At 34.8% G+C, this 14,035-nt stretch overlaps 4 protein-coding genes across 4 annotated transcripts; 2 read left to right on the top strand and 2 right to left on the bottom strand.

Annotated features, from left to right (window-relative positions):
* Positions 1–4,122: 4,122 nt before the first annotated feature.
* LOC116348830 (39S ribosomal protein L20, mitochondrial) lies at positions 4,123–5,083 on the bottom strand. The gene is made up of 4 exons (XM_031779983.1): positions 4,858–5,083; positions 4,650–4,760; positions 4,489–4,586; positions 4,123–4,421 (listed from the first exon to the last, which is right to left on the bottom strand). Exons 1-4 carry the CDS (start codon positions 4,942–4,944, stop codon positions 4,193–4,195), a joined length of 525 nt encoding a protein of 174 aa, XP_031635843.1. The 5' UTR covers positions 4,945–5,083; the 3' UTR covers positions 4,123–4,192.
* A 94-nt stretch (positions 5,084–5,177) lies between these two features.
* LOC116348757 lies at positions 5,178–6,514 on the top strand. Its single transcript, XM_031779867.1, has 2 exons — positions 5,178–6,045; positions 6,149–6,514. The coding sequence occupies exons 1-2, from the start codon at positions 5,338–5,340 to the stop codon at positions 6,200–6,202; spliced, it is 762 nt and encodes a 253-aa protein (XP_031635727.1). The 5' UTR covers positions 5,178–5,337; the 3' UTR covers positions 6,203–6,514.
* Positions 6,355–13,517, bottom strand: LOC116348756 (procollagen-lysine,2-oxoglutarate 5-dioxygenase). The gene is made up of 12 exons (XM_031779866.1): positions 12,747–13,517; positions 11,424–11,512; positions 11,219–11,358; positions 10,983–11,158; positions 10,556–10,917; positions 10,355–10,489; positions 10,168–10,289; positions 10,002–10,103; positions 9,805–9,930; positions 7,465–7,591; positions 7,180–7,374; positions 6,355–7,115 (listed from the first exon to the last, which is right to left on the bottom strand). Exons 1-12 carry the CDS (start codon positions 12,856–12,858, stop codon positions 6,591–6,593), a joined length of 2,211 nt encoding a protein of 736 aa, XP_031635726.1. The 5' UTR covers positions 12,859–13,517; the 3' UTR covers positions 6,355–6,590.
* LOC116348759 (immunoglobulin domain-containing protein oig-4-like) lies at positions 8,166–9,752 on the top strand. Its single transcript, XM_031779868.1, has 7 exons — positions 8,166–8,647; positions 8,712–8,746; positions 8,839–8,875; positions 8,950–9,031; positions 9,094–9,161; positions 9,391–9,494; positions 9,554–9,752. Exons 1-7 carry the CDS (start codon positions 8,543–8,545, stop codon positions 9,606–9,608), a joined length of 486 nt encoding a protein of 161 aa, XP_031635728.1. The 5' UTR covers positions 8,166–8,542; the 3' UTR covers positions 9,609–9,752.
* Positions 13,518–14,035: the final 518 nt, after the last annotated feature.

Genomic DNA, 14,035 nt, shown 5'->3' with positions numbered 1-14,035 from the left:
AAAAACAACTGTACAATATTTTTTAACCAATGTATTGCCCATCGTTGGCTATGACTTCCGCCCATCTTCTTGGTAGCTTGTCGATTCCGCGTCGAAAGAATTCCTCATCTTTTGAAGCTATCCATTCATCGATCCAATTTCGCGCTTTTTCATAATTTTGAATGTGTTCATCGAACAGGCTGATTTTCATCGATCGGGACAAGTGGTAATCAGAAGGAGCCAGGTCTGGAGAGTACGCGGGTTGATCAAGCTCATCCCGACCAGAGTCCCCTATCTTTTTTTTGCGATGTTTGAAATATGTCAAATTTTGATAAATCCTTCGACTATTTCTTGTCGCAGTTTTTTTCAATTTTTCTCTCAGTACTCCGCTCAAACGTATTGGTTGTAATCGATGCCGATTCCCCGTGACTGTTTCACCCTGTTTCAGCAGCTCATTATACACCAAACCACCTTATCCCCACCAAATAATGAGCATTACCGAGAAATCATCAAAATCCTGCTATGCTGTAGATTTTGATGATTGTGTGGGATTCAACCCTTATTTTTATGCCTGGGGTTATCTTAGCAGATGCCCTCTTCACTTCCAGTTACAATACGATACAAAAATTCCTTTCTTTCCTATTTTTGGAACATTGTGGCAAAATTTGAAAAAACGTCTTACAACTACTTTTGGATTCAGCTGGTGTGGCACACAATTTCTTTGGTCTTACCTCATTATAAATGTCTTAAAACGATTGATTCACATATATTTAATGCTTCTGATGTTTTCTGATGCATATTCATGCATCTTTATCGAATAAAAAACGCCAATAGCCCATCATTCAAATTTTTTTGGTGAGTTCACAGTTTTTCAACAAATTCACCACTTCTTTTTCACCAAATTCAACATTCTCTGTGGCGATTGAGAGGTCTCGTCTCCTGCAACATTTTATAACCTTTAGATGTATTTTCACTTTATTTAAAGTGAAAAAATTGAACCAAAGGAGGGCCAGACAGAAAAACACATTTTCATCACTCATTTTGAATCGATCAGAAAATAATGACACTGTGTCGAAAATAAATCTTTCTGCTCTGAATTAGATTGGCAAATGTCATATGTATAAAATTCAATTGGATTCACCTGTCAAGCTACACACAATTTCAAGTTACGCCATCTCTTATCAATCCTTTAAAATTAATCGATACACCCAATATCACGATTGGAATTGTGCCAGTTTATTTTTTGTATGTGAGCTTGGGAAAATTAAAATTGAATCTCCTACGCTGAAAATAAGACACGATGCATATACGCAAGAGAAATAAACATTTTAACAACAATGCGATTTAATCGCGCAGAACTCGATTTTAAGCAACGAGACAACAGTCACGAGAAAAAGTGTTTGAAAAATTTGCTGATCAACGGATTTAACCAAAGAAAACGTCTAACGAAAAAAAGCCCAAAGCGACAAACAGGTTTTTTTTTCATTAAAAAAAAAAATCTTTCATAGGCACAGCAGCTTGTTGTCATTCAAAATTTCATAATATCGAGTTACTGGCGACTATAAACTGTATAACTTGATTCTTATAACCTTTTGTGTAATTATTGTTGTTAAACTGTTGTGATACAGCGTTTTTCGACGTTCCGAAAATGAGACTTGTTCAGTATTATGGCCGATAAAGCGGTAATTGACGCCTTGGAAAACTCTTATTCAAATCGGTCGAGCATCGAAATGCATGTTTGCATTCACATGAAAATGCAACATTATTCCACACGTTTAATTCAATTTATTGTACTCATGACTGATTTGGCCGATATAGTTTCTCCATTAGTCACGCTATATCGCATTTCCCACGAAAAAGACGGAGGTAAAATACATTCACAACGCGAAGAATCAATTTATCGGCTTATATTCAAATTGAATTTTGTGTCTACGATTGATGGAAAGTCATCGAATTTACATTAAAGAATTGAATGCATCGAATTCAAAGCTGGGCGCTACCGAGATAGACAAACCAAATCTGAATATTTCTCAGCGTTTCCATGGTTCTTGTGGTACGACGCAAAAAGTGCATGCCATTGATACTATTCGCTTGCCGAGCTATAAAGACAACAGGTCAAAATACGGGCATCGTGAAGAAATGCTGGTACAGCCAATGCAATAAAAATACAACTACTCGCATCTGAAACAAACAACGTGGATACATGACGCTAAGCGATCAATGACAGGCAAAGGTAACAGAATTTAAACCACAAAGTAATATGCAGAGAAACGCACATTTGTATAGCACACGGAAAACTGCCGTATAACTACAAGCACAAATGCAAATGCAGAACTTGGTTGGTTTACGAAAAACCGGCTTAGCGCATTGTGAGAGAGGTGTTGTATGCACTTTGAAACGACAACGGCGACGACGACGATAGCAACAACAATAAAAAACCAACGAAAGCCTAATGGAAAAAAGAATAAAAAAACGAAACAAAACAAAATAAAACTACTACTAAAAATGATATAGGAGAATTAAAAAAAAGCTGACGCTGCCCTGAATCGATGTAGATGTCTCGAGTGCCTTTATTTTGTTTCATTCGTTATAAATGTTTGTGGTGCGCATTTGATATATGTATGTGATCGTAATGTTTGGCTTCATTTCAATGTGAATAACACTTTTATTCGAATATATCTCTTAATAAACGCACCGCATTTTCATTCACATCGGATTATATGAATCTTTCTCGCTGTTCGCTTCGATCGATATTGGATCGCATCACATCAGCTAAACAGACACAAATATGTATGAAATGTCTGTTAAATTAACGTTTAATTTGATCGATTCGACGGTTAAGAATCTCATCGGACATTTTTCGATATCCCCCTCCTCAAGAAAATGAGAATCAAGACGAATTCGTGGATGGATAATGGAAACAAAAATAAATGCATACATTGTAATTTTACGAAGTGGTATAGAGAAAGTGTTACTTACAAAAATTCTTTGTCTCGTTAATTAGGATTCCAAGGTTTGGTTTTTCATTGATGCACTCTTGTTTTGATGAACAACAAATTATAATAAAGACGACTGGATGCTGTACCAAACACACACACACACATACACAGTAAATAATGTTTTTTTTTTAAATCGAAGTTAGTCTAGTGACTTTTTACACACTTAAATTTACACTGAAAACACATTTCTCACTTTTAATCGAGCCACTGACGCCAATGATTTGCCTTACTCTCACCTTAAGGTTCTTGTGTTTTTCACATCATTAACATACAAACTGTTGGCTATAGTCTGCTAATAAAATCGTGACAAATTAACACGCTCCGAATGTTTAGCACAAAAAAATGACAAATTGAAACACAAATACTTTTTCACAATAAATTGTCAAAAGAAATGCGTTGAAAATTATCGAAATCAATGCAAATAATACTTTCACAACATAAATTGCTTAAATATGCGTCCAGTTGTTTTATATAACAATATATCACTGAATATGGTACGCGAATTTTGGTCAGTTTTCGATTTGCAGATCACGCTCTTTTGGGCTTTTTAAACAAATATATTCATACGAAATGTCGATACATACATTTTTGGCACTGTTTTTGTACGCAAACACCAGCACAACGCAACTGAATTGTAAAAACAGCGGCTAAAGACTGAAGAGGATAGACGATCATTCGATACGTTTATGCACGGCGCACACAACGACACGAAACGATGCAACAGTGTTTTCTGGTTCTTGAGTGAACTTGTCGATGTTTATAGTTGTTGTTGTTTCGCTTTTTTGATTATTTACCTCTTCTCCACCTTAATTCTCTTTCTCTCATTCAACGATGTTTACGTGAGTATTGTGTAACGATTACTCGTTTCAGAATAATGTTCGTCGATATCCCATTTCACACGGTTTTGTTTGTATTTGTGTCGAGAGCGGGACAGACTGTGTAAATATTCTGTTTTTTTTTTCGCTTTTATCAATTTATTCATGTTTCGTCCGGTTTTCAAGTGATATGCTTGTGGTCGCTTACATACAAGATACAGGTATAAGACGCAGTGAGTTTCCTTGCGAAAGCACGACGCAATGCTACATATATAAAACCCTGCATGAGCGACCGATACGCTTCAATGACTTTTTTCAATGCAAAAATATTGTTTTTCATTTCGATAAACTTTATTTCTATAGAATTTTTAAATTCTTGCTCTAACACAAATGATTGGATTAATTAAAGTAAGGTTTTTCTCTGAAATAAGTGGTGTAATTGGAGGGCACAGTATCTTTGTATTTCTCTTTTTCTGCTTTTTGTTCGTCATTAGCATAAACTACTCGATTGTCAGCATTGACTTCATGGACGCCGCGTAATCCATCTTGAACGGCACGTTCACGAGCGATCATCACCAGCGATTCAAATGATTTTGGCTCCCAAGCCGCCAAGTCAGCCAATGATTTTCTGTTTAAATAATTTAATATTAGTTTTGGTCAAGATAAAATCATGAATTCATTTTGTATTTACATACCGATTTAACATAATATTGCTTCTGGCCAGCCCTTCACGGAATGCGGGTAATTCGATGCCAAACTGATTGCAGCCAGCCGATATACGAGCGTCACGCAACTGAAATACCGAATAAATAAAATTAACCTTTAAATTTACACTGTGATTGTGCGTCGAACTTACCTCATTCAAATCATCTTTCTTTAGCTTGCGAGCTTTTGTGGCATATACCAATGCCCGATGAACATTTCTGATTGCCAATGTATAACAATTACGTTTTCGGCCAGTGTAATGCTAAAATAAATCAAATAAAAAACTCTCAGTAATTTTGATTCATATTTCCAGTTAGAGATGCAATAAAATCAAGCAAATTTCGCATGATAATAGTTACCGCAGCTAATTTAAAGATCTTCCGCTTGCGCCAAAGTTCATCTGGACCCCTCGAACGAATTAAGTTTACGATCGATGTGAAAACCATTATGAATTTCACTTGAAAAACAACAATTGAATGAAAATTGATTGAGTTTTTCCACGATTTGCTCGATTTTGTTCGGATGCAGTTTTCAAAAGTTCACATTAGCAAAAATAAAAGGCAAACCTAACCTCAAAATTTACATTTGACAGAAATGTGACAATTCGACCGTGAACACTCACGAAATGCGTGAATGTTACACTGGTGCCATAGTCGATTTTGGGCAATTTGTCAATTCCATTGTTTATGCGAACCGTGTGCAAACGTATTTTACACTAAAAACGAAGCCATTGACTTTTCATTTCATCTGAAAAATCATCAAATAAAGTCGCAAAATTTGCAAATTTCAACAAAATAATTTATTTATTTACGCTTAAATTATATACTATTACTTACAGAATGGTATCACAAGTGATGTGCGTGATTTGTTCGGTTGTACCAGAGCCACATACAACCGAAATAACATTTTACAAATTTCCAAAAGCAATAGAGCTACCGATATTGTTCAAATCATGGAAAAGTGTATTAGTTAAAGCATTAGCAAAGGAGCGTCCAGAGTTTTCCGATGATGACTATTTGAACGAGACATACGTTTGCAGTCAACATTTTACTGCATCCGATTTTTCATTCGACAATGGAAAATTGATTTTACTTAAGGACGCCATTCCGTCGCGATTCACAAAAAATGAAGACGATGCCGGCAACAGCAATGAAGTCGCCAAAGAATATGAGCCATCATCACGCACGTGTAACTTTGCATCAACGTTAACAAAAGACTTTGTTACTACATCGCATCATAATCTTCGTGCGGATTTGGTTTGTACAGAAACATCCAGAGCGCTTACACCCAGTTGCAGTGAATTTTCCGTATTCCAAACACCCACCAAAATCGTTGTAAAATCGTTTCCCAGTGATTACACTGCGAAAAATACCAGTGACAACACTGCGAAAAATACCAGTGATAACACTGCGAAAGACACAAGTGATTCATCGAATGTAAAGAAGCGTGATGCGGATATGGAGCAAAAAATCGAGTCGTACGGAAAAATCTTTAAGCGGTTACGAAGTGATAACCTCTTAACAGCATCTTATGTTGATAAACTTAAGGTAACTATTTCACTGATAAATCGGTGCACACTTTCGCAAAGACGTTCGAAACATAATTTATTCAATTCACATTATTCTAATAACTTTTTCATTCTTTTGAAAGGAACAAATGCCAGAGGCTGAACAACTGCTTAACGAAGTGATGAAGAATGAATAAAATTGATGTTCCAGTTCAATTTTGAGTGGAAAACATAGGGAAAGCTGATTGAAAATGATTTTGACAAAATGATACTTACCAAATTCGTCATTGGAAATTTCATGAATCTACCGCATCAACTAATCTACAAAGGATAAATACAGCAAATAATATCATTTTCCAAACGAATAGCTTTAATCGAAAAATATCTAAAAACTCAATTACAATACACAAAACGTTTTCTTTTTTTACAAAATAGTCAATGTAAATTTATCTAAATAAAAAAAGTCGGTAGATTTCTCTCATACACACAATTGAATATTTGACACGTCATTTTTGTTTGTTTGGATTTTTGTACGTTGAAGTTAAGCATCTTTGTGCGCCATACAGTAAACACTTGACAATAAATCTATGGATCAACAAATGAAATCATAATATAACGTGTGCCCTTTGTTACTCTTAAGCCTTCATGGTAATGAGTCAGACGGCCAGGATGCATTAGCATCCATCCCTTTTGTGTTGCGGTTACCGAGCAATTGTATCGTATAAAATGGCATCCGCCGCCTTCATAATCCTTTCCAACCGAATTCAATGCAATATTTATGGTATAAGTAGATGAATCGTGATGCGGTCTCAGACTTGGTTGTTCATCGGGACGATAACGCACCACGAAATTCATGATTGATCGTGGTGGTGTATGATAATAGCCCAAAAATACAGCTTCTTGCAATGGTCGTACATAATTGTAAAGGAATCTCAACCAAACTGCCTCCAATCCAACTTGGCTCATATGAATATCTCGTGTAGGCACAGCTTCATAGCCCCCTGCTAAACGTTCATCATCATTTGTACCGGAAGACCATTTACCATAACTCTCAACAATTTTCACCAAATCATCGCAAAAACGTTCATTGGCAACTGGGAACCAGTACACCTGTGTAAATAATATTTGTGATTAAAATTCGATAATAAAAGCAGAGCGTTTTGCAAACACTTACATCGGTGCATGGTTGTTTGTATGTTTGATTGGGCTTCAATTGATTAACGTAATCGCGGTGCAAGTATCGATTCTCCCAGTCCAACTGATTCGAGATTAACATATAAAATTCTGGATTGGTTAACATCGGATTGAAGTCCTCATTATTAACCAGATGACCATAGTATTCTTCGTTGTTTACGTACATGAAGATTTGCTAAATTTAAATTTGAAGGAAAATGATTTCATTGAAGATTTTTAGTAAAATAAATCATCTGTAAAAAAATTATTGAATTTTTTTTATTACCTGAGCTCGCAAATTCTTGCACATTGCCATGTCCGCATCGAGATCATCGTCGGCATAAGTGATTTTCGGGAACACTGACTTTTTCACCAGATAACATGACGATATGAACGGAACATTCCATAGTCCTCTGTAATTTTAACAACGGAAAGGGAAAAAACAGGTTCGTAAGTACTTTGGAATTGATTTGTTTGTTCTCAGGAATGCAACACGAGTTTCAATTTAAAAAGTTCACAATTCACAAATTGAACAACACCATTAAGCCGTCTTAAAATAGGTTTTGGTGCAGGGTTTGTTCTAAAATATTTCAACAGAATTCGCTGATTTTGACCAACGTTAGTCTCCCACTAAATCTCTGTGAACGCTTTGGTACGTTTTAAGACGATCGTTTTATGGGAATTTGAACATTTATACACAAATTATCCAATCAAATTTGATAACCGACACTGCAATTCACATTGCATTGCATACAGATTCGTCAACGGGCACGTATCCACTTCAGTTCTGTTCACTTCGGTCGGTTCGGTGTCAACTTGACAAATGCAACCATGTGTAATAAACACAAAGCGCAATGAATATGCGCTTTAATCGTGAGTGCAATCGATTCGGCTCTGGTAACTGGTTTGTAAATTGAATTTCCTGATCAAAAGCAAAAGGGTTCCACTGAAGAATATTGCATGGCAAATAAATAGTGTGGTAATTGAACCATATGTGCAAAATATTTGTGTCTGTAACACAACAATTGAAAATTGGTTGAACCCATCACACAGCCACAGATTTGATTGTTTTATAAATGCACGAGAATCATTGGTTGATGTTCGATGTTCACACACAGATTGCATCGCTGAAAACGATCAGAAAGCGCATCTCAAGTGGAAAATAGAAGCACATCGATAAAGAAATAATCTAAATATAGATAGTTTTCTATTGATTGTCACATAAGCTGATTGAATCCGGTGCAGAAGCAATCAGTGCAGCGACAGTTTCTATCAGTTGTAAAACAAAAATTGTGCTTAGTGTGTCAATTGGTTGAAATTTTAGTGTAAAAAAAAAACAATTCCGAAAAAAACGTTGCTTGGCCATGATTCGTATCAGTTGGACGATTTTATTGATAGTTGTGTTATTGATTTGTTCACAAGATGTAGCTGGACGTCGTGGCAGAGGCAGAGGACGCACCAAATCAAGAGTAATATATTTTTTCACATTCGATGCTGCATGTGCCGAAATGCTTAATTTGTATATAATTTCAGGTGCAAATTGGACTACCTATTACCGGAAAATATAGGTCCGTTTGACTTTCCTTAATTGTTGTTGCTTTGCTGAATTTTGTTTTTGTGGATAATTTTAAAAATCCAATATATATTTTTTTAAATATAGAGATCCTGAAAGTGACCAATACTACAACAATAATGATGTAATTGCAATTGTTTGATATGCAGCATATTTTCTTAGAAATAAATAATAAATTTTGATGTGTTGATTTGACAGGGAGCCAAAATATTGCAAGCATCACACTTTGACTATGAATACGTGCTGGGCCATAAAATTGCATTCTTATGCGTAGCCAAAGGTAATAAATCAATTATTTTTATGAAAATGAATGAATGCATTCCTGCCTTTTCTGCCAAAAAGGAAAACCGAGACCACAAATCACATGGTTAAAAGATGGCTCTGAAATTTTCCAACATCTGTATATGCACGTATGTATTCACAAGAAAATTGTAATTTCTTCTTCCCATTTCACATGCTATGCCATCATTACGGTGCATTCATTTCTTAGTTCTCTTTCAGTGAGAATAAAACATTGAAATAAATTGAAAGTAATTCGCTAATAATTTTCGCTTTTTTTTGCATTCGCTATTTAAATGACGCTTTATCATAATTTATATACAATGGAGTTTTGTGTTGGCTTGCATTTTTTGCTTGTAGGTGCATGAGTGGCGAATAGGAGACGATAAAGTTAAATCAAAAATTGAGATTGATCCAGCAACTCAAATGGATAGTGGCATTTACGAATGCTGTGCTGATAATATGTACGCTTTAACCAAATATATATACAATGATATTTAGTGTTTGCATTTTTTGCTTTTAGGTACTCCATCGACCGTAGGAGCTTTAAGACCGATTTTTCAATTGCATTCGATTAACTATAAATTTGACGACGTCATTGGTATATGACTTTTATACGAAGTACCAACGACATTTCGACATAGCTAAATATTCATCGTGCGACAGCAAATTTATGCAATCGACTACTACAAAAAAAATGTATCAAACCTTTTGTTATCGTATTTTTGAAAATAAAAGGCATTTATAGCCATTTTTAACCAAAAAAAACCTTACCGAATTTCATTTTTAACAATGCTCATGTAGTCGTGCGAACGTGCATAGAAGCCCTTTTCACTCAATGCGCCCCAGAAGTTACTCCAAGAGGATTCATAGCGCGACATTGCCGGTGCAATTACATTGCTGATAAACAAAAATGAAAATAACGAATTATTCAATTATCATCAATAGCAAATAAACTCTTAGCCACTCACCGATTTCGTTCGATTAAACGAATTAGAGTAGAAGGATTGTCGATATGTGCTTCTGCATCAACAACGAATAGAAAATCGCTTGCTTCACGTTCCGCATAGTTTCTTTAATTTAAAAATAATTTTCATTAACGGTGGACACCTCTTGCCTGAAGCATCTAATACTTACACGGCCAAATTCCGGGCGATCGGTTCTTTGTATGAGTCAGAATGTCTGATTTGTTTAACGCCAGCATATGTGGCACCATGAGTCTCAATGAAGTTTTGTACCAATTCATTGTGATATTCAACCTAAATGATTAACATTTTATTTTGAGTTTTAAGCTTCATTTCATTATTTTTCATGTGAAACTTACGTTATTGTAAATGAAAATGTTCAATTTGTCCTTTGGGTATTCCAAAGCCAAAATGGAATCAAAGAATTCTTCTAAAAATGGTGTTGCTTTCGCAATGGTGATTGCAATGGTTATTTTTGGTGAGTTTACTTGATCCTGTAAAGGCAGAAAATCACATATCAAATGTTTGTTGCATTTTATTTTCTCTTGAAAATATTCTACCTCTTTGCTATCAAACTTGTTCTCTTTACACAGTTGGCATTCTTTGTGTTTGTAGGCGCCAGCAACGTATGCTCCAAAGTTGTTCAATAACACTTTACTTGGTCCATTGCCATGCACCAGACTTGGCATGGTATCAGACTGAATATTTTTAACGAAATATTCACCAGTTGCTTCATTGTACAAGACCCGAACATCTGATGAGGCCCCATTCAAATTTTGGAAGATTTCAGACTCATAATCAAGCTTGATATTCAATTTTGTGCGAATGTTATTGTCCAAAAATGCCTTGGTGTAGTACAGCTGATCGTCTTCGGTATTTCTAATTGGTGCTTTGAGCATTTCATAAACATCGGATGCATAACCTATGGTAATCGGACAGATTTGGAATTTCGTTAAAATTTACAACCAAAAATGAATTTCATTTTACCCATGAACAGTCCCGAATTCAAATATTTTGGCAAATGCTTTGAAACGACCGGATAAAGATGTTCCAATGTTTCATCCGGCCATAGATACTTTTCGGCACCGAACAGAATACGGGCATTCGTTTTCTTGAATTTGTGCACTATGACATCGGTGTTCGTTGTGAATAGAACGTCGTAGCTGTGTAAAAATTTAAAACTCATAATATTTTTCAATTGATTTTCTTTTATAGAAACCCACCTATCAGTAAATAAAATAATTTTCTTGTCATCATCTTTGTACGGTTCAAGTGCGTCACGTAACAAATTGATTTTGTAACCGCCGCCATAACTCTCCATTTTGCCACCGAGCCATTCTTCGTGCATTCCCAATGTTTGTACCTGCGTTAAAAAAGACACAATGTTTGAGAAAAATGCCACGAATGGTTGTTTTGGTCATAAGCTACCTCTACATCGTAATAATTGGCCGATCGAATGTATCGCAAATAACCTTCAGTCTCTTCCGATGCAACAGTGAACACTTTCACATCAAAATCTGTGAAACAAATATGCAGAAATTGTGTTAATGGAGTTACAAATACAGTGTTCAATTAAGTTCAAAACAGAGTTTCTACAGACACTTTTAACAACAAAACCCGAAATTGGGGCAGCTAAAATAGTATTACGTGAAAGCCGGTGTAAAGCATCGTTTATTCTTTGTTTTATATATAAAAATGAATGAAAAGATTTTAAAGGTACATGAAAACATCTTCGAACTCTTTTCCTTCAGTGTCAGAAGAGATGTTTATTCAGAGCTGTCTGAATTTTTGGTCAACTATGTAATTCTATGGTCAAACACAAATGCCATCTTTAACATAAGGTTGTTTTTGTTTATGATAAAATACTGTTCTGCGATATTTCATCTGTTTCAAAAATGTCTACAACGTCTGTTCAATACATACAAAATCGAGATGAATACTATAAAATTAAATAGAGAATATGTTTTTATAGTGATTATTCATATTTTGGAACTTCCTCGGCGATAAATTGAACTCAATTGATAAGACATTGAATAAGCAACAACACAAATTGTTCACATCATCAACATATATGAAAAGAAATGGGAGTAAATGTTACTATCAAATTTTATAGTGTTGAATAAGACAAATAATAAGGGCGAACTAATTTATGATTGTTTTAATTCAAATGAATATCGTCTTATTACAGTCTCCCTACTTTAAACAATTTTTCATTCATAAACTGCTGTTTTACAGCTTTCTATTCTTTTCATTCCGATCGAAATGAATGTAATAAAAGAAACAAGAGTTTAAAATATATTCGTGTGGTCAAATTAGAATACGTTATTTTTAATTATGGACCAAATTAGAGATAAGACTATCAACTTTGAGCCAAAAAAGGCATGAGTTAAAGTGCTTGTACTGAACTCTTCTCTACTTGCTACAGTTTTACTATAGTATATGTAGTAACGGCGAATATGAGAGAAAGAAGGACTAATCAAAAGATTTTTGTGTACGTGACTCGGAGTAAAGCAATATGTCGGAAAATCTAAAGATAACATACAGCCGAAGGAAACGTAACTAGATGTTTTTTTTCTCCAGAAACTTCCTTAACTCAATTCGAATTTCAAGTTTCACAATTAAACAAAATAGCAAACTGCTAATTTTTAATCTCAAATTTTAATCAAAATAATAATAATGTTGAATTATGAGTGAAACAACGGGAAAATAGCACCAATAAAAACCACATATAAAAATGAATTTAGAACAAACCTCCTCCTACACTACTGTCGTCCGCATCATTGCTGCTTGCATATATCACATCACTTAATACTAAAAATATGACTCCAATAAGAAATACGACGTATTTTGCACCGGACATCATTTTTTCTTATTTCATTTGAATGTGATCGAAATGCTTAAACTTTTTTCGCTAAATTGCATTGAATAGCGAATGCAATTTTTTTTTAAATATTGAAATTACAAAAGCTATTTGTTTTTGCTGTTAAATCAATTAAATTGCTTATTTGCCGGCTCCGATTTCGGCACAGAGAATTGAAACAACAAACACACTTGAGTAAATTCCAATTGCTCAAATTACATCACAGTGTTTTTGTTTGCACAATTTTCGGTCGATGCGAACCAATAGAATGCTCTGAAGGAACTAAAACTGTCGAACTGAATTTTGTCCAAACAAATTTTAATTACTACAAATGCGGACGCGACTCAAATACACTCATACTGTACTCGTTTTATGCACGATCGTATATATTTTTAGTCCATGAAATTTGTTTGTGTTTACGCGTGTATGAAAATCTAAGAAATTTGTTAACTGTGTGCGCGTTAAATTCTGATAATGAGTATAATTTCACATTGCTTTATGCGCTGCTTGTCGTTCTATGCTAACTATCGTTATGTGCACATACGACGCTTTCCTATCTATTATGAATTCATTGAAATCAAAATCGCGTGGTGTGTATGAGAATGATGGCGAATACAATGAACAAAATAAAGGAAAGAGAGCACAAATAAAACTCAGCTCTGCAACAATAACAGAGAGAACAACGCTGCAGAATCACAAATAATAAAATAAAGATAGGGGAATGACGTTTCCGACGATATATGAAACATGACGTTTAAGAACATATGCAACCATACACAGATACACTGTTAATTTTTATCGATAGGATTGACTCCTTTGCGTTCACACAACATATATGTACAAACATGCATTAAATCACGACATTTGAAAGGAACGTTATACCATGGAAAGTTGCCGCAATGTTGACGACAAAATGTGCAAGCAATAAAATTATTAAAAAATATATTGCAACCAGACAATATGTCAATATATTTGGATTTTGTCATCTGGATATTTCAGCTCATCTGGATAACGTTAGGCGATGATACGAAATGAAAACAATAGAAGTGATTGTTATAGTTATGGTAGTATTTTTATACCTATACAATACAAAAATCACTTCTATTGTTTTCACTCCATATCATCGCCTAACGTTATCCAGATAAGCTGAAATATCCAGATGACAAAATCCAAATATATT

The sequence above is a fragment of the Contarinia nasturtii genome, unplaced genomic scaffold (assembly GCF_009176525.2).
Source record: "Contarinia nasturtii isolate CC-2019 unplaced genomic scaffold, AAFC_CNas_1.1 Cnas_scaffold_2678, whole genome shotgun sequence".
NCBI classification, from domain to species: domain Eukaryota; kingdom Metazoa; phylum Arthropoda; class Insecta; order Diptera; family Cecidomyiidae; genus Contarinia; species Contarinia nasturtii.
Note: the sequence above shows the minus strand (reverse complement) of the source record. Positions and strands in the feature narration are given on the sequence as shown.